Here is a 26,337-nt window from a genome sequence, read left to right as displayed (position 1 = left end):
CACGTATTGCTTAAATTCAGATCCTGAATAGCAGCATACATCTATGGGATGGGAACATAGTTTTTCATGACAACATTAATGGATAAAAGTTTCTTTCTTTCCTTTCCATAATGAGGGATAACTGATATCTCCAGTGACTTCCTTCATTACCATCATCAGCAGTAGCAGTTGACTGTCATAACTGAGGATGTGGTATTTTAGATAAATAGCAAGATCAATTCTGTAATGGTGATAGCACAGAAAATCAAGGAATTTATATATTCTGCCACTGATTATGTCAATCTCTATAATGGAGGAATGCTAGTAGTGGCACCCAGACCCATTGGAAAGTAAGAAACTCAATGTAGACTTGTGGTCACACTCATCAATAGGGGCAATGTCTGTAATCGAAATGAGGCTGAGATGGCGACTAGTTATTGAACTTAGTGGTGATCATGATACATATTGGATTTTATTCTAGAATCTGTGGAGGCTTTAATTTTTTTCATTTCTTGAGAGAGGTTTAACTTGCTGATTCCTGATTACCCAAACTGTTCTTCACAGATACTCTAAGATGGTATCTTATGATAGAGAAGTCATTCACAGTGCAATCTGAACACCAAAATAAATAACACAGTTAAGAGGTCATTTCTTATCTTATCAACAATGAAAACAATAAAATAAATAGTCATTTATGGTGTAAGGACTGTGATTTCCACTTATTTCTGTTCTGGAATGTGTACTATCCTTTTGGAAGGACTGTGATTACCACTTCTTTTTGTCCTGAAATGTGTACTATCCTTTTGGAAGTCTTTTATGTATCTTGCATAATATCTTCATTTGTCCTTACACTTTTGTGACACCAAGTTCAAACTAGCATTACCACTCATCTGTTTCCTTCCTATAACAAATAATTAAAATAAAAGAGAGGCAACCACTGACCTATTATCATTCAGAATCAATCACCATAAATAAATTGTGTATGCAAATAAGAGTAGTTTTCCTACAGTTAAACAAACCCTTCACCAGAACAGCAATTACTTTGAAGTGTGTTCTACCTCCTCAACTATTTGTATACCTGTTCCATGTACCATTAAACTCAGCTGTGTAAGTGTGTACAACCTCTTCATTACACTCATATGGTAAATGTGTTGGTAACCTTACTCACCTTGCATGTCTCCTTGACTCATCTTGCCTCTTCTGTACCCATCCTCATCTACATCTTTCTTAAGCTTATGAACTGTTCACAAATCTCACCTCATATACTTTCCTAGTTCAGTATGACATACAGTTCTGCTACTTTGTTCTTCAAGTGTTATCTACATGACTGACTTGTTGGTCTCAAGTAGCTACATCATTGCCCCATTGGCATTCATTTTTTGTACTTTTGGTCACCATCATAGCCCTTGAAAGAACACCTGATTCCAAAACAATATAGTGGATTAATTTTATATGTTTGTTTCGTTGCTTTTTTCACCAATCTATATTTTTGGTTAGCTGAAGCATTACATTCTGATTCCCTAATAGCCACGAGAGTCTGATCTTCCTTGACACTGTATAGAGTAAGAATTAAAGAACATGGAGGCAGATATATTGAGTGTTGTACACTTTGTGTTCTTCATCATGGAATGCACTCCAAGATCTTCTTTTTTCCAAATACTGCCATCTGACCAGTTCCAATCAAGCTGCAACATCAGGACAGGATCCGGAAAAATGTGTGTGTGTGTGTGTGTGTGTGTGTGTGTGTGTGTGTGTGTGTGTGTGTGTGTGTGCGTGCCTGCATGCGTGTATCCAGGCTGCAGATTGTTATCAAGAGTATGTGCATACAGACAAGGTTCCCAGATAAGCGAGTCACCCTAAGACTTTGTAAGTAATAGAACACAGGACATTGTCCTCAATGCCAAGTGCTCATCACAGGTAATGATGTCATTAGGAGAGCCCCAGGGAAGTGTGATAGGACTGCTCTTACTCTGTACATACAGAAATGATCTGATGGACAGGATGACCAGCAATCTGCAGCTGTCTGCTGATGATGATGTGGTGAATGGGAAGGTGTCACTGTTGATTGGCTGTAGGAAGATACAAGATGACTTTGACAAAATTTCTGGTTGGCGTAATGAATGACAGCAAAATAGAAAATATAAACATTAGTTTGAATAGTTTGAAAAAACACTGTCTTGTAAACTGGAAATAAGTCTAGACCCAAATTTTAAAACTTCAGGGCTAGGAAAAGTTTCCTATTCTTAGTCCCCAAAACCATTATTTTGATAATCTAACCCCTGAAATGTTTAAAATAATAATTATATTACTATCAAAGGTAATAAGTATTAATTTTATTATCAACAAACCCACAGCTCCTGTACAAAAGAATGTGCATGCAGTTCATGGTGCAGCAAATTCTAGTGATCTCTGAAGATAAATAATGGCACATCTGTAGCAATGCTCTGGATATTTGTAATCCAGCTCTTTCATTTATTCTGCCATTCAGATGCAATATTTGTAATCTCACAATGAAATAATGTTTTATTGTTACCTGCCTGGTTTACAATACATCCAGGCTCCTTTGGCTTAAGTCTTCACACATGGTTCATTTTAATAGTGTAAGTAGAATGTCATGATGTAACAGACCACAGTTTAGTCTACAGAGCATAGCAACAACCAGCTGCATTTCCATGGTTCACATTATACATTCTGTCCCAACAACTCTTCATCATGCACAACATTTAAGTTTTTTTAAATAACATAGATGTACAGTCACACAATTTTTACTACTCACTACATTTTTAAATTACATTCTTCACATTGTACTTATGAAATATTCCACATCTGTGGTCATCAGATTTGATGTAGGATTAAGTTCATTTTGTTGTAATATGTAATGATATCATGCTTGGCTGATTGCTTGTAACATTGCAATTCTTTAATATATATACCAGTATAAATGACAGTGTATGATTTGCAGACAGTAGACACATCCAAGAATTAATTCAGGGAGAAAGAAATTTATAATACTTATCAATTATTAATAAAAAAAACTGTGACAATGGAATATTTTTGGAAAATGCATCATTGTGTTCAGAGCACTGATTACTTTATTTTCTTCAAAATACTTATTTTTTCAGGGATGCACTTATTGTCTGTTCCGTGAATTCAAGTACTAGTGTCTTTGCTGGTTTTGTCATCTTCTCGGTAGTTGGATTCATGGCCCATGAACAACAGAAGCCAGTTGCGGAAGTAGCAGCTTCAGGTAAACAATAAAAACTAATTCAGTATAATGGAAAAAAATCTCTAATGTGGTTATAGGACTGTTCATTGCTTCCTCCCAACATACGGTATCTTATTTCATTCTCTCTGTTCTTTTGCATGCTTATTACCTATGTATCTGCTGTGAATCTATGTCTGTTCACCATACAGTAGCTTTGCATTATTCTGTGGCCATAACCCAACAACAACATCCTCCAGATCCAAATTTTCAGACAATTTTGCATGTAATCATAAAAACTGAAACACTCCCAGACAGATGCCTTTGATTTGTTTCATATATTTCCTAATTCCATTGTGCTCTGTTAATGATCATTACTCTGCATACTTTTTAGTGGTACCTAAAATCATAAGGCATTTCCAGCTATAATTTCTTTAACTCAATACATGCATGATACTTAAATGTTTTTCAGTATTTCATCAAATAAAGGCAATTTTGGCTACATATCTCTCTACACAGCACTTACCACATATTCCTGTTGTATTACTTCTACCATTACCTTATTATTTTCAACCTTTTTTAACTTCTTTTAGTCGCCCTTTTTGTCTCCTTACCATACAACCATGAATGTCTGCTCATTCTACCTCCATCACTTTCAAAAACTGTCCTTTGCACTGGTAGAACTCCAATATCACATCCTCTTTCTGAAATCTTTTCTGGCACATAGAATCCCACATAATGGGATTACTATTAAAATTGGCATCTTGGACTGTCGCCCATCCTACCGAAAGAACCTCCACCTTTTCAAGTTCCATCAGTCCCTCATCCTCACCAACCTTGACCTTCATAAGCATACAATCCAAACTCAAAACATACCCAACAGCCTTCACTCCTTTCACAAGATCCTTGTACTCTGTGACCAAAACTTTCTGAATGTCATGACTGCAATAGAAACATGTGCCCTTCAACAGTTGGAACATCTTCCTGAGCACCATCTGAGGAAGCTGTACCAGCAGTTACAGCAGATGTGTACAGACCAGGTCCCACAGGCAGCCTATCATTGATCTGATGGTGCCCCCCTCCCCTCACCATTTCTTCTTGTAAATTTATTTTCATTTTAAAAATCTCTCATTCCCTCCCACAACCCTTTAACCATTTTGCCTGAAAATGAATCAGAAGCAGTACAGCTGGAATTCATCAACATGCAAAACAATGAGACACTGCAAATTGCTTTCCTTGGAGCAAATCAGTTGAACTGCTATCACACTTATAAGCTACTGGAAGATAATGCATTAAGATGTGCTAGTCTCTTTGGGTCAATTTATATACTGAGTTGACAAAAGACATGGGATAGTGATATCAAAATATACAGATGGTGGTAGTGTTGTGTACACAAGGAATAAAAGGTCAGTTCATTGGTGGAACTATCGTTTGTACCCAGGTGATTGAAGTGAGAAGGTTCCAGTGAGATCATGGCTGCACAACAGTAATTAACAGCCTTTGAATGTGGAATGATAGTTGGAGCAAGACACATGGAACATTCCATTTTGTAAATCATTAGGAAATTCTGTATTCTGATATCCACAGTATCAAGAATGCGCCAAGAATGCTACATTTCAGGTATTACCTCCCACCATAGGCAATGCAGTGGCTGACAACCTTCACTTAATGACTGAGAGCAGTGACATTTGTGTAGAGTTGTCAGAGCTAAGAGGCAGGTAAAAATATAGAAAACAACCAAAGAAACCAATGTGGGATGTATCATAAACATATCTGTTAGGACAGTGTGGCAAAATTTGTCATTAATTGGCCATGGCAGCAGTCAACTAACATGAGTGCCTTCGCTAGCAGCACGACATCGCCTGCAGCACCTCTCCTGGGCTCATGATAGTATCAGTTTGACCTCAAATGACTCAAAAACAATTGCCTGACCAGATGGGTCCCGATTTCAGTTGGTAAGAGCTGATGGGAGGATTCAAGTGTGGCATAGACCCCACGAAGCTCTGGACCCAAGTTGACAACAAGGCACTATGCAATGTGGTGATGGCTCCATCATGATGACTGGCAAATCATTATTTTTGGCTACTTGGAGGCCATTTGCAGCCATTCATGGACTTCATGTTCCCAAATAATGATGTCCTGTCACCGGGCAACAGTCATTTGCAATTGGTTTGAAGAACATTCTGGACAATTCAAGCATATGATTTGTCCACACAGATCACCTAACATGAATATCATCAAACGATTATGGGACGTGACTGAGAGGTCAGTATGTGCACAACATCCTGCAGTGTCAACCCTTTCGCAGTTATGGACAGATATAGAGGCAGCATGGCTCAGTATTTCTGGAGGGGACTTCCAATGACTTGTTAACTTCTTGCCGTGTCAAGCTGCTGCGCTATGCCAGGCAAAAGAAGGTCCAACATGATATAAGGGAGTATCCCATGACTTTTGTCACCTCCATGTATACGCAAATGAATTTTACACATAATGAAAATTAACAAATCAAAAACTAGCACCCACTTGACAAATGACAACTTAGAGTAATTTTGCACTTGTCTAAAAAAAAAACTGATCCAAACATCAAAGCAATTGTGAAATCAGTGGAGTCTCATTTTTCAAATTAAATTTTGTAAACTTTTGTGAAACAGATGATGTGAAGTAATTATATATTTTTTGTGCCCCTTACTTGGTTATGGTGAGGGTTTTGAGGACCACCATGCCTCACTGACTTATTCCACCTTCCACATTCCCAAAAACCTCCTCCATCCTCCATGAAACACACTCCTCCTGAGCACTCATCCCATAACACTGTTATGAACCATGCTGCCAAAACTCTGACTCCTGTAGAAGTGTCTGGTCTAACCTTTAGTGAAAAATCCAGTTTCTACCATGCTAGACTTTGTAAAGGACTATCTTTCCTTTACTCATTCTCTGCAATGAAAACATTTTTTCACCTCACACCTCACTGACAACAGCCAACCAAAACCCCACAGAGAACTTTGTTTAAAACAGTAGTCTTTCAGGAATTCCTCACTTCTAACTTATCCTCATCTTCCTTTCCTAGATACTTCTCAGTGCATCCAATGTCATTTCTGTGGATTACACAGCAGAAAACCAATCCAGATCTTAATGTCCTCTCCACAGCCAAAGGCTCCACCACAGTGGCCATGAATCATACTGACTATGCCATTGAGGGTCTCTCTTAACTTGCTGACAGCTCTGCGAACAAACCTTGCAACCATGAGCCCATCCCAGAGGTAAAATATGACCTCCAGCAGCCCCTGAAGGCCTTAGGCCCATACCAAAACCTGACACATGATTCCATATTCTTCCTCACACCACACACCAATAAAACCTGCACTTCTGTAGTTTACCTACTCCCCAGACTCCACAAGCCCAACCCCACAGGTCTTCCTATTGGGTGTCCCATTGTAACTGGGTATAATGCTCGCACAGAACGAACTTCTGCCTTTGTTGACCAATACCTCCAAACTACTGCCCATAGACTCCTATCATACATTCAGACACTGTTCACCACCTTTCCAAAGTTTGTGTCCCATTTCTGCCAGGGTATTTATTGGTCACTGTGGATGTGACACCCTAGTGCACCAACATCCCCCTCTCCCAATGTGTTCCTGATACAAAACCCACCACCTCTTTCCTGATTCTCCCAGCCAACCAAACCCTGACCCAAAATTATTTCACTTTTGAATGCCAAATGCATAAAAGGGCCCATGGTACTGTCGTGAGCACTCATATGACACCATCCTTTGCCAACTTATTTATGAACCATCAGGAGGAATCCTTCCTATCCAGTCAACACATAAAACCCCTTGTGTGACTCGTATTCAATGACAACATTTCATGATATGGATTTGTGGCATGGATGATCTTTGCTCTTTCTTCCATAACCTCAAAAACTACTCCCATATCCACTTCACCTGGTCCTACTCTGCTCAATGAGCCACCTTCCTGGATATCAATCTCCGCCTCTCATATGGCTCCATAAATACATAAGTTTCTATCAAGCACATCAACTACCAACAGCACCCCAACACTGATGGCTGACACCTGTTCTGTGTTCAAAAGTCCCTTCCTTACAGCCTCACCACCTGTACATACTGCCTCTGCACCAGAAAATTGGAGTTGTTGAAATATACCAATAACTTTACTACAGCCTTTACTGAAAGACAGTATCCCATTCAGCACATTCATAAACAGATCTTCTATGCCATCTCCTCTTCTAATCTTACAAAACCTCTTAACCAACCAGCCCTCCTCTGATTACTCAGTGTCACCCTGGCCTTGAAAGCTCAACCACATCCTTCACAAGGGCTTTGCCTACCTCTCATTATGCCTGAGATGAGGAATATCCTAAACAAAATATTACCCACATTACACAAAGTAGTGTTCCATCACCAAACCAACCTACAGAATGTCCTTCTCCATCTCTGTTCCAATCCTGCTTCTAATCCTGCACCCCATGGGTCATTCCTTTGTGGTTGACCCACGTGCAAGAGTGCCGTGCACCCACCCACCATCTCCCTCCTCCCAATTATGTCCCATAAATATTTGATGGGATTCATATTGGGTGATCTGGGTGGTCAAATCAATCACTTGAATTATCCAGAATGGTCTTCTAACCAAATGCGTACATTTGTGGCTCGGTGATGTGGCACATTGTTATCCATAAAAATTTCTGAATTTCTTGGGAACATGGAGTCCATGAATGGCTGCAAGTGGTCTCCAAGTAGCCAAAAATAGCCATTTCCAGTCACCAATCAGTTTAATTGGACCAGACAACCCAGTCCATTCCATGTAAACACAGCCCACACCATTATTGATCATACCACCAGCTTTCACAGTGCTCTGTTGATAACTTGGGTCCATGGCTTCATCGGGGCTGTGCCAGACTCAAACCCTACCATCAGCTCTTACCAGCTGAAATTGGGACTCAGCTGACCAGGCCATGGTTTTCCAGTTATCTACAGTCCAGCCCAGGAGATGCACTGCGGGTGATGTGCTGTTACCAAAGGCTCTCGTGTTGGTCGTCTGCTACCATAGCCCTGTAAGACCAAATTTTGCCACATTGTTCTAATGAATACATTCATGGTATATCCCACATTGTTTTCTGTAGTCATTTCACACTGTGTTGCTTGTCTGTTAGCACTCACAACACTACATAAATGCCGCTGCTCTCAGTCATTATATGAAGGCCATCAGCCACTGTGTTTTCCATGGTGAGAGATAATGCCTGAAATGTGGTATTCTCAGCACAGTCTTGACATTGTGTATCTCAAAATATTGAATTCCCTAATGATTTCCAAAATGTTATGTCCTGGGTGTCTAGCTCCCACTACCATTCTGTGTTCAAAGTGTGTTAGTTGCTGTCCTGCAGCCATAATCATGTTGGACATCTTTTTACATCAATCACCTGAGTAAAAATGACAGCTCCACCCATGCACAGTGTATATCTTGAGTTCAAAATGGTTCTAATGGTTCTAAGTACTATGGGACTTAACATCTGAGGTCCTCAGTCCCCTAGACTTAGAACTACTTAAACCTAACTAATGTAAGGACATCACACACATCCATGCCCAAGGCAGGATTCGAACCTGCAACTGTAGCAGCAGTGCAGTTCCGGACTGAAGCACCTAGAACCGCTTGGCCACAGCGGCCGGCTATACCTTGCGTACATGATACTACCGCCATCTGCATATGTGCATTTTGCTATCCCATGACTTTTGTCACCACTATGTATTCACTAATGCTATTATTATTTTCTAATTTAGACTCGTTCTTCACAACTAATATGAGAAAAGGGTACACATGTTGTAAAGCTACTGTTTGATAAAGGACTGTATAATATGTTAGATACCAGCAGTAGATACTTTCACTGATAAATATTATTACTATCATTTCTGCAATTACTGTCACAGCTACAGAATGTGCGTTTTAATGTTGATGTTTTTAAATACAGTTGGGATGGGAGTTTTCTTACATGCCTGGTATATTATCAAAGAAAGGCAAATACCTGGTCTGAAATCTGCATGTGTGTAATTGAGACACATACCAAATTGTGAGATATGAGTAGAATAAAATAAGCTCAAAACAAGTTTGGCATACAACAGATCATGAGTGGATAATGCTTTGTGTATACAAGCTCTTTAGAACATGTAAACTCCTATGATTTGCATGTAGATCACCTCTCTGATTCTCATAAAATGAGACTTGATGCACTTTTGATGAGTGAGCATGTGAATAATCCTGTATAGCAAGAAAGTAGAGTCACAACACAAATCTATGTTTTAGTGCATTAAAATTAAATAAATAGTTCAAATCCCATATCTATTTTGTTAGTGAGCATCTAGCCAGAATTTTTTGTTTTTCAGTCAGCCTGTAAAGATACTAACCAGCAACATATGAGATCTTTCTTTGCTTCATTTCATCATAGGTAACAACCAATGCTAACAAATTTTTATTATTAATGTACATGATACTGCAGATATTTAATTTAAGTACTTTGAACAGTCATTTATTTCAATAATTGCACTGAAATAGTTGTAGGCAATTTATGGTTTAAAATACCATAGTGTTGATATATAATAGGAGGCTTGCAAGTAACTTCGACTCACAGAGATTTTACTTCAACACAGGTTTATGAGTGTCAAATTTTTGTAGATTAACATTGGTTCTTCAACCCTCATTTGTCCATTACACTTATATATAGATTCACTTTATACACCTTTTTTTTTTTACAAATTGACACAAAATAGCTCGATTAAACTGTCGATAAGCATATTGGAAACAGAAATTTTAGGTAATGTTTTTATCAATTAACAAGTGACATTCTTTTGTTTCCCTATTAATTCAATTTTATTTAACAACCTTATTTCCTGGCTTCTATTTTATGAGCAGATTTTTGGGTGCAAAAAATTCTCTCAAATATTCTGTAAAAGCCAATAATTAGTCCAGAAATAAAATTTTATAATCGAAATGTTATAGTAAATAATGTAGTTTTCTAGAAAATTGTCTGCTTTATAAAAGTAGGAAAATCAAGAATATGATTTGGTAATACTGTATTTTCAAAGTTCTATATGACACAAATTGTTTAATCATTTGTTTCTTACATCCCAGTGCAATTTATTGTTGTGCTTTTGATGAATATACCAATTTTAGTGTAGTCAGCCTATGAGATGATAAAAGAGCTTGGTTTGTATTTGATTAGTTGTGTCTGTCTAATCTTGCATACTACCATATGCTTATCACTCATGGGGAAACTTAAGTTCAAGTAAATTGTGAACGTTGTTGATTATATAAAGCTTTGACAAAAAATTGTTGCCAGTTATACATTAAACAATGTAAACCAGGGCTATGCATGCCATTGTTGGCTGTTATGAGGTTCTATATTGTCACATTACCACTGAAGCCATTTAAAAATACTGTATTTTGTTAACACAAAACTTCAGTGTTCCAACCAGAAACCACACTGTATCACAATTTTACAACATTGTAGGTTGATTTTGATTTGTTATTTATGCCAGGAAAAAATGGCATCAAAAAATTGGTGTCCTAGGCTCTCTGCTTCTTATAATTTATGTTGTCATATGAAGTCCATTGTTTTCTTGATTTGACAAATTTATTTTATTGTCACTTTGTGACCAGATGCCTTACCTGTTGCCTCACTTAATTGAAGAGAGAGAAATTGTGTAGGCCATCTTCTGTGAATCACGTAAACTTGGTTCTTTGTGTTCTTGTATTTTAACTGTTTGTGGATGGTATTTTCTGAGACAAAGTTTGGGGACTACCCCCTTCATTCTAAACGACAGTGGAAAACGACATTAAAAACCTCACTCAGGCTGGTCAGTGTATCAGAGCCACTTTCACTAACACTGCACAGATTTTATCCAGATATGATTCACCACCATGTTTTGGAAGCAAGTGTGCTTTGCATTGACTATACAAGCAGCTCGAATGAGTTTTCTAGCCTAAACAAAACAAAAGATTGGGAAATGCTTTTAGCTTGTGTGGAAAAATTGTTCAATGATAACAAAATAAATATGTACAAAAGTGGAGGGAAAGTTTTATTGAAGAGAATATATAATTCAGATGCTTTGAAACTTCCTGGCAGATTAAAACTGTGTGCCGGACCGAGACTCGAACTCGGGACCTTTGCCTTTCGCAGGCAAGTGCTCTACCAACTGAGCTACCCAAGCACGACTCACGCCCCGTCCTCACAGCTTTACTTCTGCCAGTACCTCGTCTCTCTTTCAGATTCTTTATTTGTCATCCAGCATTTGTCATCCAGACAATAGACTTAAAGGAGATATCAAGGTGGTAAGGTAATGACCACGGTTCTCTCTTCTAATAATCAATACTTTTATTACATGACAAACATACAGGTCGAAGGCTAGGCCGGAACTCAGGTCCCAGAAGTAGACAAAAATAAAGATCAGCTCGAAGACATAATATACATATGATGTTCTGGCCTATCAATCCATGGATCGACGCCACATAGCCCCCCCCCCTCCCCCCACCCTGCAGTATTGAGTACGTACCTGAAGGTGGCGGGGGGGGGGGGGGTTGGCGAGAGTTTAAGTGGGTTTAAGTGGGTTACAGTGAGTTCCTCCATGTCTAATGGCACACACAGTGTGGGAGGAGAGTGTGGAGCAAATCCTGGAATGCTGATGCTGAATTCTTGAAGCAACGTCGGTGGTCATAGTCGTCGGCCAGTGCGGGAGTGCTGGTGTGGAGGGGTGTCGTCGGCAGGGAACCTAATGATCACCTTTCCACTTGGCCTAACGTAAACATGTAGGTTGCCACACGTAGCACTTCAAGAGATTTTGAAACACTTCACTACACATTGTGACACATCACCTAACGAGTCACACGTATTGTCACAAGCAAGCAGCACTAATGTGGTATCACCCCTAACGACAACAGATAAACCACAAATGTCATTAGGATGAACGTGGGTAGAGAACTCGTAAGTGGCACCTGCTAACGGAGAGGTATACTGAGCTGGTGGGGTGGGGAAACCGTAGCACGGTGAGGGCGGTGTGCTGTGAGTAGAGGGGTGAGTGTCAGATGGTCAGATCTGAGTGGGCGTGGCAGGCACCTGCAGGCTGCACCGGTTAGAAGAGCGGCGCGGTGTGCTGTCGCATGAAGATGGAAGCTGGGGCCTCTGCTATGGCAGCCGGGAGGCGGAAAACCCTGGAATGAGTGTGGGCTCATTGACGGGGCCAGTGTAGGTGTGAGTTTACTCGAATCATGAGCAGAGAAAGAAGGCTGAGGGTGGCCAGAGAGTGTGGTCTCTTCAGCGGTAGGTGAGGTAGGGGAAAACTCGGTGCGAGCAGGTTTAACCCTGTTGAGGGAGACAGTCGTTACTGAGCCCTTAATTACAATGTCCATTGTGTTACTGGTTTGTTTGACAACTCTGTATGGGCCTATGTAAGGGGGCTGTAATGGGGCTTTTACAGTGTCGTCACGAAGGAACACAAATTTGCAAGTATCAAGCGCCTTGGGAACATATGTGTGCAGCAGAATGTGGCTGGAAGGGGGCGGGGGTTGAAACTTGTTACAGTGTAACCTCACCCGTTCTACCAAGGATGGCAGTTCAGACGGTTTGGTGACTGGAGTAGGAGCAACAAGTTCACCTGGCAGTGTAAGGGACTGGCCGTAGATGAATTCGGCCACTGAGCCTTTAAGGTCTTCCTTGAAAGTGGTCCGCAAACCGAGTAAGGCGAATGGCAGGGCTTCCGTCCAAAGGAGGCCACGGCACTGTAGGGCTGTCTTAAGCATCCTATGCCAACATTCCACGAGGCTGTTGCTGTGGGGGTGGTATACTGTTGAATGAATTTTCTTGATGCCACACAGCCTACATAGTTCAGAAAACAAGGCAGACTCAAATTGACGGCCTTGGTCGGTTGTCAAGTAAACAGGGCAGCCAAATCGTGAAATCCAAGTGTCTACGAAGGATCGTGCCACTGATTCGGATGTAATATTGGGTAGCGGGGCAGCTTCCACCCAATGAGAGGATCTGTCTATAATAGATAGCACGTATCTGTAACCCTCGGAGAGGGTGAGGGGGCCCACCAAGTCGATGTGAACATGCTGGAAAGTGGTGAAGCTGCCTAGTGGGGGTGATGTGTGCCATGAAACTTTATTTTGTTAGCACGGAATGCAGGCACGGGCCCAGGCTTGGCAGTCACGCCACATGTTGCGCCAGACGAAGCGCTCTGAAATAAGTATGGTAGAGGCTCTCACACCTGGATGAGCTAAGTTGTGTAATTTGTCGAACAATTGTCTCTGTAGAGGTTTGGGTATGAAGGAACACAGCGTACCAGTTGATTCGTCACACCAAACCTCACCTAAGACATCGGGAAAGGTGGATCGCACAGGTTTGAGTGACGAGCTGTGATCAGAAATAAGGTCCATAGAGCCCGTGTCGGCAGACTGCAACTGAGGCAAGTTAGAGAGGTCTATTAGAGTTGTGAGAGCACTGACACAAGACAAAAAATCTGCGACCGCGAAAGTGTTTCACAGTCTCATAAACTGCCAAGAGCTCCCTATCAAAGGCTGAGTACTTTTTTTGAGTGCCATTGAGCTTCTTAGAAAAGAACTGCAAAGGAGAGGTAGTATCTGCAATGGTTTGGCTGAGGACAGCACCTACTGTGGTATCACTGACATCCGCAGTAATAAAAAATGTAGCATCCAGATGCGGGTGGGCAACAGTCACTGTGTTTGCAAGTACGTGCTTCAGTTTGTCAAAAGCTTGTTCCATGGCAGGGGTCCAGGGGACCGGGCAGATACCGGTCATATTTTTGCCAGCAAGGGCTTCTGTTAGGGGAGCCTGAACCTCGGCTGCCGCAGGCAAGTGCTTCCTATAATAGTTAACTGTTCCGATGAACCTGCACAGCTCCTTAAACGAGTGAGGGCGTGGCAAATCCAAAACAGGTTTGATTTTATCCTCGGGAGGAGTGAGGCCCTTAGCTGACACGATGTAGCCTAAGAATCTTACCGAAGTCTGGTGCAACTGGAGCTTCTTATTATTCAGTTCAACACCGGCAGTGGTAAGAGTGACTTTAACCATCTGCAAATGTTCCTTGTTCTTTTGCAAAGTAGGACCGAAAATAAGAATGTCATCCAAGTAAATGAAACAAAAATCCAGATGAAACAACACCTTGTTTATGAATCTCTGCCAAGTTTGTGCAGTGTTTCGGAGGCCAAAGGGCATGAACTGGTACTGGTAAAGGCCGAAAGGTGTTGTAACAGCTGTCTTTTCCATATCCTCTGGTGCCACCAGAATTTCATAATAGGCCCTCCTACAGTCCACTACCGAGAAATATTTGGTGCCTGAAAGAGCATGGTTAAAATCCATGATGTTAGGAACCGGGTACATGTCTATGATAGTACGAGAGTCCAACTTTGTATAGTCGGCACCCATATGCCAGGTGTCGTCACTTTTTGTGACGAAGTGGACAGGTGAGGCCCAGCATCCGGCAAATGGTTCGATGATGCCGGCTGTTAAGAGATCGTGTATTTGTTCGTGAGCCACTTTCATGAGTTCTGGCTTGAGACAGCATGGTCAGCGGTCCATCTTGCAAGCGAAGTTTGTGGGCGGTGCCATCTGTAACCACATAAATGCGCGACGTGGTACACGAGGCGACTGTCTGTGTTATAGTGTGCGCGGCGGCCGCTAGGCTGGGTTGTGGCGCGGACGGCGAAAGTTTGCCTAAGTGTCAACTGTTGGCTGGCTGGGAGTGGCAAACAAGTGAGCTACACGAAACATAGTTGGTACACTGTTTATTAGTAACCGAATGCGCCGCTATCGAGCTTGGTGGCGGTAGCAGGCACGAATGAGCAGCTGATGGCAGTAAATCAAAAACATTAACCTGCGCCTGGGAAGTTAGCTGCCCAAGAGAGGAGGGGGATGAATGTGCACTCAAATTAACACAGTTAGAGCTGGTGGGATTGTGGACACTGTACAGTTTATGTGGCACACGGTCACAAATGCACTCGGGTGCGAAAACACTGTAGTGGCACCGACTAACCTTGTGTGTTGCTGAGGTGTCATCTGCTGCAAGCTGCCGCTGTGCCGAAGATAACTCGTTACTTAAGTCGTTGAGGCGACGGCGTAGCTCAAGTTGTTCCAAGCGCAGGCGTGTATACTCAACACGCTCCATGAGCCACTTATTTGTCCATGACAAGAGCTCGGAGGAGGGGTTATTACACTTCCTAGCCAGGTGGACCTGTTTAACAGTACTATTGACACTCGACGAAGCACACGGGATGTGTTCCTGCGTAGGGTGGTCGACAAGGTCAGGCCACAGTTTGTGGTGTCGTAGAAAATCGATGCCAAAATTGGGATTGTCGATGTCAGCCACCAGGAAGGGCCACTTCAGGTTACACTCAGGTGAGAGGGACACTGCATATGAAGTAGAACCGAAGCACGACTAACTAGATGAGTATACAGCACGTAGGACAGTTTTGTGTAGTCGGATCTTTTCGGTAGCAAGACGAGATGGAAGTAGGGAAACATATGCGCCCGTGTCGATGAGAAAGTTTGTGCCAGAGTTCAAGTCGCGGACATAGACTCGTCCACTCAAAGCATTAGTGTTGGACACAGAATGGAGCGTGGGACGGCGCCTGTTGTTTACGTCACAGGAGGTGGCGCCGCTGTCTACCTGTGGTTGAAGTTTGGGTAGGAGCACGGCAGTTTACAATTGCGTGCTTGTTCCCCGAATTTTGCATGGAAGAAACAGTATTTATGGGCAGACGTCTGCTCCTGTGAGAGGTCAGATAGCGACGGCACAGAATCTTCTGCGGAGTCAGATGTGCTGTTGTTGTGTGGACGTGAAGGTGCCAGTAGTGCGGCGAGCTTGACAGACTTAGGTTTAGTTGGGCGTCCACGTTGGGGCCCTGGTTGTGGTTGGAAACTGGTGTAGCTGCTGGACTGCTGGGCATGGCGTTCACGTAGTAGAGCGGAGTAAGCTCAGTCGGCGGTGCGCAAGCGTTCACTATTTGGTCTATCTTCGTAGGCGGAGATGGCCATTTAGACAGACAGAGGCAGCTTTTCCGTCCAAATCTTGGTGAGTGTGGCATCTGGCATGTTGCATTCACCGACGAGAAGTCGAAGGCATCGCCACAGCTGGGAGGCATTCGTCATAGACGAGCTGTTGAATGTTTTCACTTTTTGTCTTGGAGACACGTTCCAGTATTGCTTGTTTAGCCATAGCGTACTTCTTGTTCTGAGGAGGTGACTTAACCAGGTCATAAATTAAGTCGACACGGTCATGGAGGTGATTCATGAGACATGTGAAACGGGCGTTGTCATCAAGTATACAGACACTGAAAGTTTGCTCGACCAGGTTGAGCCAGGATTACAGGTAGGCAGGTTTGAATGCCGGAAGTTTCGGTAGATTCGACGAACTGGTGGTCGAAGAATGTGGGCAGCCACTCGCGGACGCAGGAGTAGGCAAGTCAAAGTTAACTCTGCATCATGAGGGCAGTAGATAGGAAGCAGAAGTGCCGGCTGTGTTCATAGTAGCTGGAGGGGAAGCGAAATCCATTAGCAGGAAGCCTGGTGTGGAGCGAAGCGGGACCGGTTGTTGCGACGGAAGGTCAAAGTGGTCACGGCGGTTGCTCGACAGGTTATTATGCAATTGGTACTCCACATCTGCAGCGAAATTGTCCATCACAGAGTCACTGATGAGCTTGGTGGAACCTTGCATGCTCAAATTACTGCACTGATGAACACTTGGAGTAACAGGCTGGCGAATGTCATTCACATAGTGTCTAACCGCCACAGAGTGATACACATGTGGAGCTTGCACATTCAAAAAGGCGTCCTGTTGTGGCACATTATGAAAACTATGCTCCCCACTATTTACAGTACTTGCATAAAAGTTCAGTATCAGTGTGTAGTGGTTTCTTGTACTGCAGCAAAAACTGAAGCACTTCGGGGCTAACAAAGCCGGAGTCGGAGACTGCTGGTGTCATGTTCAAAACCACTGCACCTGACGAGGTCCCTGGCTTCTCAAGGCTATAGGACTGCAGAAATTCATGTCAGGCACCAGGCATGCTTCAATTTAGTTGCTGTTGCGGCATGTTATAGAAGGCCATTGTGTAGCGGATAAAGGTCCATGTGGAACGTGGAAGCTGGCGCGGTAGTCACTGTGTACTCGGTTCAATGGATTATTCAAACTTCAGGGTCACCACTAAAGGAGATATCAAGGTGGTAAGGTAATGACCACAGTTCTCTCTTCTAATCATCAATACTTTTATTACATGACAAACATACAGTTCGATGGCTAGGCCAGAACTTGGGTCCCAGAAGTATACAAAAACAAAGATCATCTCGAAGACATAATACACATATGATGTTCTGGCCTATCAATCCGTGGAGTCATGTTTAGACAAATTTTTATATATTTTAATTGCCATGTACTTAAAGCTATTGGTAGTTTTTGCTAATCTATTTTGTGGCAAGAACAGAAGTACAGATCCTTGTATTGTAGCTGTGCCTTTGATTCATTACTTTTTTTGCCCAGAGTATTAAACCACACCTTAAAACAGATTGAAAAAAGCAAAGGATGCCATCCCTACATTTTTAAATGTCACACAGTACATCAGTCTCTTCAGCAGATATGTAACTACTGAAAGCCTAACCACTGTGTGTTCAAGATGAGAGTTCCATGTTAGTTTATTGTCAAGTATGATACCTAAAAATTTTACTTTTTTTCTATTCTTCAGTCTTTTATAGACTGGACCACATATTCTGGATCTTTTTCTCATTTAACAGTAGGCCATTCACATTAAACCATGATATAGCTTTTTTCTTTTGCCAAATTCATACTACTAACAAGGTCATCAGATTCATAGTTCTCAGACAGAAAAGTTGTATCATCTGCATGCGTAAATGTCTTCACGTCTATGTTTCCTGGTAAGTCATTTATATGCACAAGAAATAGAAGTGGTCCTAATTTAGATCCCTGTGGCACTCCATATTGAACCTCAAGTGTGTTTGACAAATGACTTCCTAAACTCACAAATTGCTTCCTTTTATTAAGGTATGATTTGAGGAGTTTTAAACTTTTGTCACATATTCCATAGTACTTAGATTTAGAGAGCAAAACAGAGTGGTCAACACTGTCAAAGGCCTTGCTCAGATCACATAAGGTTACCTGTATGTGAGCATGGTCCTCAAATGCTGCTAAAATGTCTCTTACTAAGAGTTCTGTGGCTGTATACTTGACTTTTCTTCTCTGTAACTAATCTGTGATGTACTCAACAGATCACTTAGTTCGAGGTACTCATACATCTGCTGACACATTGGCTAGTTCTGAAATAAGAGAAATTTGCCTGTAGTTTGCTGGATCCGATTTACTGCCCTTCTTAAAGACTGGAGTTACTTTGGATAGTTTGAGAGGATCAGGAAAAAAACCCTTCTATGAGCCACAAGTTTATAGACTATGTTAATGGTTTGCAATTTAATGTATTATTTCTTTCACTAGATTGTTTGACATATTAAAAATATCTGTACTATAATAATTTTTCATTTCTTTGACAATTATAAGAACTTCATCTTGGCATACCTCTTTGAAGTGTTTCAATGAAGGTTTGGCCTGATTATGATTTAAGTTTGTGCTCTTAAGATAATCTGTATGTGTTACATTGTGTTTGCTACTCAACCTATTAATTTCATCAGCACAGCTTATAAAGTATGTTTTGAATGTGTCTGCTGGTATTGGCACTGTCTTATCGTAATTTCTGATTTCATCTTTAACAGTATTAATTGCTGACCAGGCTGTTTTTCATTGGTTTTTACTATTGTTTATGAGATTAGTATTGTATGTCTGTTTCACCAATAGTAACTCTTTCTTATACAGTTTCGTAGTGGCCGTTTCAAGGTCCTTAATTTCATTAGAATTATTTACTTTACCAAGACACTTTAATGGTAGTAACTTATTTTTTACATTCTTCTGTACCACAATTTACCCTTTCTTGTTTTATGATATTTGCTTGGAACAAAATGAGCTTTTAACATGCCTATTAAGTAGTTACAGAGTGTTTCATGAACTGTTTGGGCATTGTTATCGCATCTCTGAAATAATTTGTCCCAGGAGTTATGCTTGGTTGGTGTGTTAGTTTTCTGAGATCCATTTTTCTTAGTATTAAAGTATTAGATTTTGATAACATTTGTCCAGCCTTGTTCCCATCTCTTCTATAAAATGTCCTAACTTTACCGTTAAAATTGAGTTGTCTGAGAAATCAAATTTCTGTACAGTGGCAGAGTACATATCATGAGCACAGTGATAAAAGCATTATCTAAGCAAGCTTTTAGTCTTGTCAGTTCTGAATTTACATGATGGGAGTTGTGTTGCCCTAGCATATTCAGTAACTTATGTACACTGGGTTTGTTACATGTTATGTCAAAACTTGAATTGATGTCCCACAATTATAGTTGCATGTTGTTTCCACTTTGTTACGTGGCAGTGTAAAATGTCTAAAATATCTAAAATAGTCTTTTCATCTGAGTCAGGGGAATGGCAAATACATACTAAGTGTACATAAGTTACATCACATATGATTCCAGTAATTTCAAAGTGTTTCTCTACAAATGCCCAACTTAGATCTAGTGCTCTAAACTCTCTTTCATTTTAAACATGATAACAGTACCACGATTACGGTACTGGAATCTGCAAAAACTGTTTCCATGTTTATAACCTTGTAGTATTCTATTTGTCCTGGTTTAAGCAAATGTTCAGATAAACATAGGAAAGAATACCAGTGCTTATTTTGTGGCAATGACTCCCCCAGTAATTAAACTTTACTTTCAAGATCCTGAATGTTTTGAAATAGGATGTTACTGTGACTTATCTGTGAGTTTCCTAGCTTGAAACATAAAAAAATTGTCAGTGAGTGACACAGATGTGTTTTGCCTTTGGCTCCTCCTTAATCTGTGCTATATTTTTATTTTATTTATTTATTTATCCATCCATAGACAATAAATATTGTATGGATGTTGTCCAAAAGTAAATTTATGGGAAAAAATTTATGGAAAAGGAACATACAAATTTTTACATTAAGTAGTACACAGAATAATACAATTTTGTATAAAGAATAATACTTGGTCATACAAGACACAATAATACAACTTTTAATACATGTATACTAACAGTATTGTAACTTCATAGCCTGTTTGCCTTATGGCTTTACTTTGTCTTCCCTAAACAGGAAGCCCTTATATTCATTACAATAATTCAGTAAATATTTTACCACACTCAACAGCTGTCCATTAGATATACAAAATTAACAGTAGGGGATGAAAGAGAGTGTTTTAAGTTTTGCCATAATATAAACATTACCAAAATTATTTGTTGGCCTAGTCATTTATCAATTAAAAACACTGTTCAAGTAGAAATTCTTTAAATTCTAATTTAAATCTCTTTTTATCTTCTAACTTTCTGATGTTTGCTGGCAGTATGTTGTAGAGTTTTGTACCAATATGGTTCACATACCTTTTTGTGTGTGTTCTTTTTGTTCGCTGAGTATGGAGTGCTGTGCTATTCTGAGTAATTTAGTTATGTAAGTTGGCATTTGTCTGAAAATCTGCAAGGTGGGCCCTAACATATAAAACACATTTGTATACATATAAGGAAGATATTGTTAGAACTTTAAGCTTGTTGAATAAGGGTTTGCATTGTATCGGTGGATGACTGTATGTTATTATTTGGATAGCACTCTTCTGTAACAGAAAAACTTGTTTTAGGTGGCAAGTTGTGGAACCCCAAAATGCTATTCTGTATGTTGCAAGAGACTGAAAATAGGCAAAATATGTCATCCTGGCACCCTCTGCAGTACAGACATTGGCAATAATTCTAAGAGCAAAACAAGCTGAGTTAAGTTTCTGCATAAGCTTCATTACATGATCATTAAAATTAAGATTTTCATCTACATGAATCCCCAGCAGTTTTGTTGATGCCACTCTGTCTATGGCCTTGTTACCCAACAACAGATCAAGATTTACAATTTGACATATTTTCCCAAACTGCATAAGTTTGTTTTATTTGCATTTAATGTCAACTGAGTTGCATTGAACGAAGTGTGGACCTTCTTTATTACTTGATCATAGTTGTTTGCAGCATTTACTTTGGTTCACCTGTTATCACACTAGTGTCATCTGCGAATAGTATGGCCTTTGCTGCTCCATCTGAGGTGTGAAAGTCATTTATATAGACAAGGAACAATAAGGGACCTAGAATATTGCCTCGCAGCTCTCCTATTTCCAGTTTTTTTGCGTCTGATACTAAATTTATTTTGTGGTTGGCATAATCTGACATCAGTGCAACTACACTGTCGTCTTCTTCTAGATTTTTGATTATTTGTTCATTGTAGCATATTAGTGCTGTTTCTATCATTTTACCTGCCTGGAAGCCATGCTGATTTCTATTTAGTAACTTATGGTCATTTAGATATTTGTTGATTCTGTGCTTCATTAATTTTTCTATTTTAGAAAATTCTGGAAAGAGGGATATTGGTCAATAGTTTTCTGCCTTGTGCTTGTTAGCATTTTTGAATAATGGCTTCACCCTGGACATTTTCATCCTTTCTGCACCTTCACTAAATGATAAGTTGGCTATGTGTGCCAATGGCCTTGGAATTCCAGATGGAGCTTGTAACTTATTTTCTGTCAAGATGGCCAGAAAAAAAGAACATTAATTGACAAAATAATTGAAAGTGATGGTAAAGCATATGCATTTTTCAAGAATAAAACTGCAGTTACTGTTGCTGTCTCTAATGGTGAAAATAATATTACTGTTTGGCTGTGAAAAGTCCTGATTACTGAAATTTATGACGCACTGCAAAGATGACGTGAAATTCATGGTGTCAAAATAAACTCTATTTGCAATCATTTTTAAAAGATTGTGTTACAGAAACAATGACTGATAGCAGCTTCTATGAACAGTGTCTGACTGGAAGCTGGCTATGAAAACAGAAATGAATTCTCTGAATAAGGATTAAGAATGGGGATTAAGAAATATGGCTAAATCAAGTGAGGTGGTTGAAATTTAGTGGTTTTTGATGAAAAATTTAATGAAAATTGTAGTAGCCACCAGAAAGATCGCGGGAGGCGCACATTGGCACGGCGCGTCACGGACGGTAGTTGCCGCAAGTAGAGTCCCGTCCACCAGAGGGCACGCGAGAATTCGGACGCGACCTCTGCCGGCGTAACAACAAGAACAACAACAATAACTCCGGCAGCACGGGCCGTGCCCAGTCAGTCAACATCGGGCATGCCTAGGACACAGTCCTGGTCTACGCTAAGTGAAGTGCGACGTAACGAGAACAGTGTTACTTCACAATTGGCGACGAGTAGGGTCGTTCTTTCGCGTGTTGCGTCGTTGTTCCAATTTCGCAGCTTCTCCATGGCATGGAGGATTTGGTACGGGTTTTGGTGGCGCAGCAGACGGAGATCATGGCCACCATGAAACAAGTGCTTCCGGCGTTGCTCTCCACGCCGTCTGCTCCGGCGCAGTTCCCTCCTCCCTTTCCCCCGTATGACGAGACGGCGGAGGATTGGGACGCATATGAACATCGCCTTCGGCAGCATTTCCAGGTGTTTCATGTTGCCGATGCGGAGGTACGTCGTGCTCTCTTCTTGTCTTGGATATCTCCCTCGCTGTATCAAGTTTTGCGGCAGCTAGCGCCGTTGCAGGAACCCTCGTCCTTGTCTTTTGACGCATTGTGTTCATTGCTGTCTTCATATTATCGCCGCCGCACGCATGTTGTGGCGGCTAGGGTCGAGTTCTATCAATGCAAGAAACAGCCCCATCAGTCTTACCGGGCGTGGGCCGCTACCCTGCACGATCTTAGTCGCAAGTGTCATTTTGTCACGGAGCAGTCGCAAGAGTCGTACGCCCACGATATGGTACGCGACGTCATTGTTCGTTCGGCCCCTGATAGGGAGGTCCGGCAACGGGCCCTGCAGTTAGAAGACCCTTCCCTCGAGGGAGTCCTGTCCATTGCTCAATCGTATGAAGTTTCTCACGCAGCAGGTCAACAGCTGGAAGCGTGGTGCGACGTCGCGGAGGTTCAGGGCGGCGCGGCCGCGTCCACTGTGGCCGGGGTGGACGACGTGCGAGCGGTACAATCCGGCCGTTACGGCCGCTCCCGCACGGCGCGTAAGCAGAATTCCGGCCGCCGGCCCCTGTTGCCGTCCTGTGCGTCGTGCTATATACATCATGATCGGTCAAAGTGCCCCCAGCGTTGGGCCGTTTGTCGCAAATGTAATAAAAAAGGTCACATTGCTAAAGTTTGCCGCTCAGCCTCCAAAGAATCGAAGGAAGCAAGTACAGAGGACATGGACGTTGACATTCAGGAAGTCTCATCGGGCCAGGCTCCCGACGCATCGGCACGCAAACTCTTTATCGAGGTGTCGGTTCGGTCGCGCCGGTTATAACTGCAAGTAGATACGGGCGCGGCAGTTTCGTTGTTGAATGCACAAACTTATTCCGACCTTGGATCGCCCCCGTTGGCGCCAGTTTACCGGCGTCTACGCGGTTATGGCAAACAGTTCATTCCCCTACTGGGTCAATTCACTACCGACGTGACTTACAAATCAGTCACTCGGCCTATTACTTTTATTGTTGTCAGTGATGCGAGCTCCGCTAACCTTTTTGGCCTGGATGCCTTTCAAGCTTTCGGTTTTTCTATCGCTGACACCATACAGTTGGTCTCCGAAGACGTTCCCTATCACTCATTGGACTCTTTGATCTCAGACTTTCCAGATATTTTTGAGGAGGGCCTGGGGCGTGTTTCCGATTTTGAAGCTCACTTAACGTTGAAGGCGTCGGCTCGCCTGCGTTTTCTACGCGCGAGGCAGATCCCCTTGGCTCTCCGCCCTCAGGTAAAGGAAGAGCTAGACCGGCTGACAGCCATAGGGGTCGTTCTTCCCGTTTCTTCCAGAGAGTGGGCTTCGCCCCTCGTTATTGTCAAGAAGCCCTCGGGAAAATTACGTCTTTGTGGCGATTTCAAGGCCACCATTAATTCCCAATTGGTGGTGGACACCTATCCTTTGCCTCGTGCTGATGAATTGTTCTCCGCCATGGCGGGAGGCCAATATTTTTCTAAAATCGATCTTTCGGAGGCTTATCATCAGATACCACTTGATGAGGACTCCAAACGGCTGGCGGTCGTCAACACCCCGTTTGGCCTTTACCAATACCAGCGGTTGGCCTTTGGAATATCCAGTGCCCCGGAGATATTCCAGCGTTATCTTGAGAATGTCACGTCGACAATCCCTCGTTGTATTAATTACCTGGATGACATAATTGTCACAGGCCGCAGCACGAAGGAACACTTGCACAACCTTCGCACCCTCTTTCTCAAATTCAGGTCTGTGGGCTTGCGTTGCAACCTGCATAAGTCAACCTCCTTCCAACCGTCCATTGAGTATGTGGGCTACACCATATCTCGGCATGGCATCCAGCCACTAGGAAGTTTGGTCCAAGGTATTGTCAACCTTCCTCGGCCCACTTCGCTGAAAGAGTTACAAGCTTTTTTGGGCAAGATAGCCTATTACCACCGGTTCATTCCCAGGGCTTCCACTATAGCCCACCCCCTGTATGGCCTTCTGCACAAGGGTGTTCCTTTTGATTGGTCGCCTGCATGCGAGCGAGTGTTCACCTCGTTGAAGGGCCTCCTCACGTCAGCCCCTTGTTTGGCTACTTTTGATCCCCATAAGCCGTTGGTCCTGGCTACAGATGCTTCGCAGTATGGGGTGGGGGCGGTCCTGGCCCATCGCAACGCCGATGGTTCCGAGCAACCACCGGCGTTTGCGTCGAAAACGCTTAGTCCCGCGCAGGCCCATTACTCCCAGGTGGAAAAAGAGGCTTTGGCCATTGTCTACGCTGTTACCAAGTTTCACCCTTTCTTGTATGGCACGAAGTTTCAGTTAATCACTGACCATAAGCCGTTAATATCGTTATTTGGCCCCACCTCTCAGATTCCGGATAGGGCGGCCCACAGACACCAGCACTGGGCCTTGTTCCTCTCTAAGTACCATTATGACATTCATTTTCGCCCTACAGGACAGCATGCCAACGCCGACGCTCTTTCCCGTCTTCCGGTGGGCCCGGATCCTACGTTCGATCGAGAGGAGATTATGTGTTTTCAATTGGATGTGGCGTCCCACCAAGCAGTTGATGGCTTCCCAATCACTAGTTCTCGAGTCGCCAGGGAAATGGCGGCTGACCCGGTTCTCCGGCAAGTAGTTCGCCTCATTCAGCAGGGGTGGTCATCCCGCCCTCCGGGCCGGGCCTCGGACCCTCTTCGTAATTATTTTCTTCTACGAGACCGCCTCTCGGTCTTGGAAGGAGTTCTCCTTCTGGCTACCGATGATACAGCTCCTCGCGTGGTTGTTCCTGCAAGTTTACGCAGGGAGGTCCTCACATTATTACATGCGGGGCACTGGGGTGTTTCCCGTACTAAAACCTTGGCTCGCAGACATGTGTACTGGCCCGGTATTGACAGAGAAATTGAGCACTTGGTGGCCGCCTGTTCCCAGTGTGTGAGCCAACAAGCATCTCCCAGGGCAGCGTTCTCTTCATGGCCGCCGGCAACCCAAGCATGGGAAAGTGTTCACATCAATTTTGTGGGCCCGTTTCTCAATGGCTTTTGGCTCATTGTCATTGATGCTTATTCCCGATTCCCATATGTGGTTTGCTGCTCCTCAACCACTTCAGACGTTGCAATCCAGGCACTAGCAAAAATCTTTTCTGTGGAAGGTCTGCCAATCACCCTGGTCTCGGACAATGGACCGCAGTTTATTTGGCAGACCTTCCAGGATTTTTGTAGGCGCTTCGGTATTTGGCACATTTGCTCTCCCCCCTTCCATCCACAATCGAATGTGCACGAATTTCCTGCAGAGGAAGCATTGACGTTTTTCTTGACGGCATACCGGACCACACCAATGGGAGAATGCAGCCCCGCAGAGCTCCTCCATGGGCGTCAACCTAGGACTCTGCTGCACCTCCTCCGGCCTGGTCCTCGCCAGTCTTCACAAAACGGAGTACCTGGCTTTCCACTGGGTATGTCGGTCTGGGCCCGGGGTTCGGTCGCAATCCACGTTGGATACCGGCGGTGGTCCT

General features: G+C 42.6%; 1 protein-coding gene across 2 annotated transcripts in view; it reads left to right on the top strand.

Annotated features, from left to right (window-relative positions):
* The window catches only part of LOC126249659 (sodium- and chloride-dependent GABA transporter 1), a 409,464-nt gene that overhangs the window by 346,610 nt on the left and 36,517 nt on the right, over window positions 1–26,337 (top strand). For both annotated transcript variants that reach the window (XM_049951338.1, XM_049951339.1), the window contains exon 8: window positions 3,102–3,226. In XM_049951338.1, the coding sequence (XP_049807295.1) occupies window positions 3,102–3,226 (125 nt within the window). The remainder of the gene's footprint in view (window positions 1–3,101; window positions 3,227–26,337) is intronic.

Source organism: Schistocerca nitens, chromosome 3 (assembly GCF_023898315.1).
Source record: "Schistocerca nitens isolate TAMUIC-IGC-003100 chromosome 3, iqSchNite1.1, whole genome shotgun sequence".
Taxonomy (NCBI): Eukaryota; Metazoa; Arthropoda; class Insecta; order Orthoptera; family Acrididae; genus Schistocerca; species Schistocerca nitens.
Note: the sequence above shows the minus strand (reverse complement) of the source record. Positions and strands in the feature narration are given on the sequence as shown.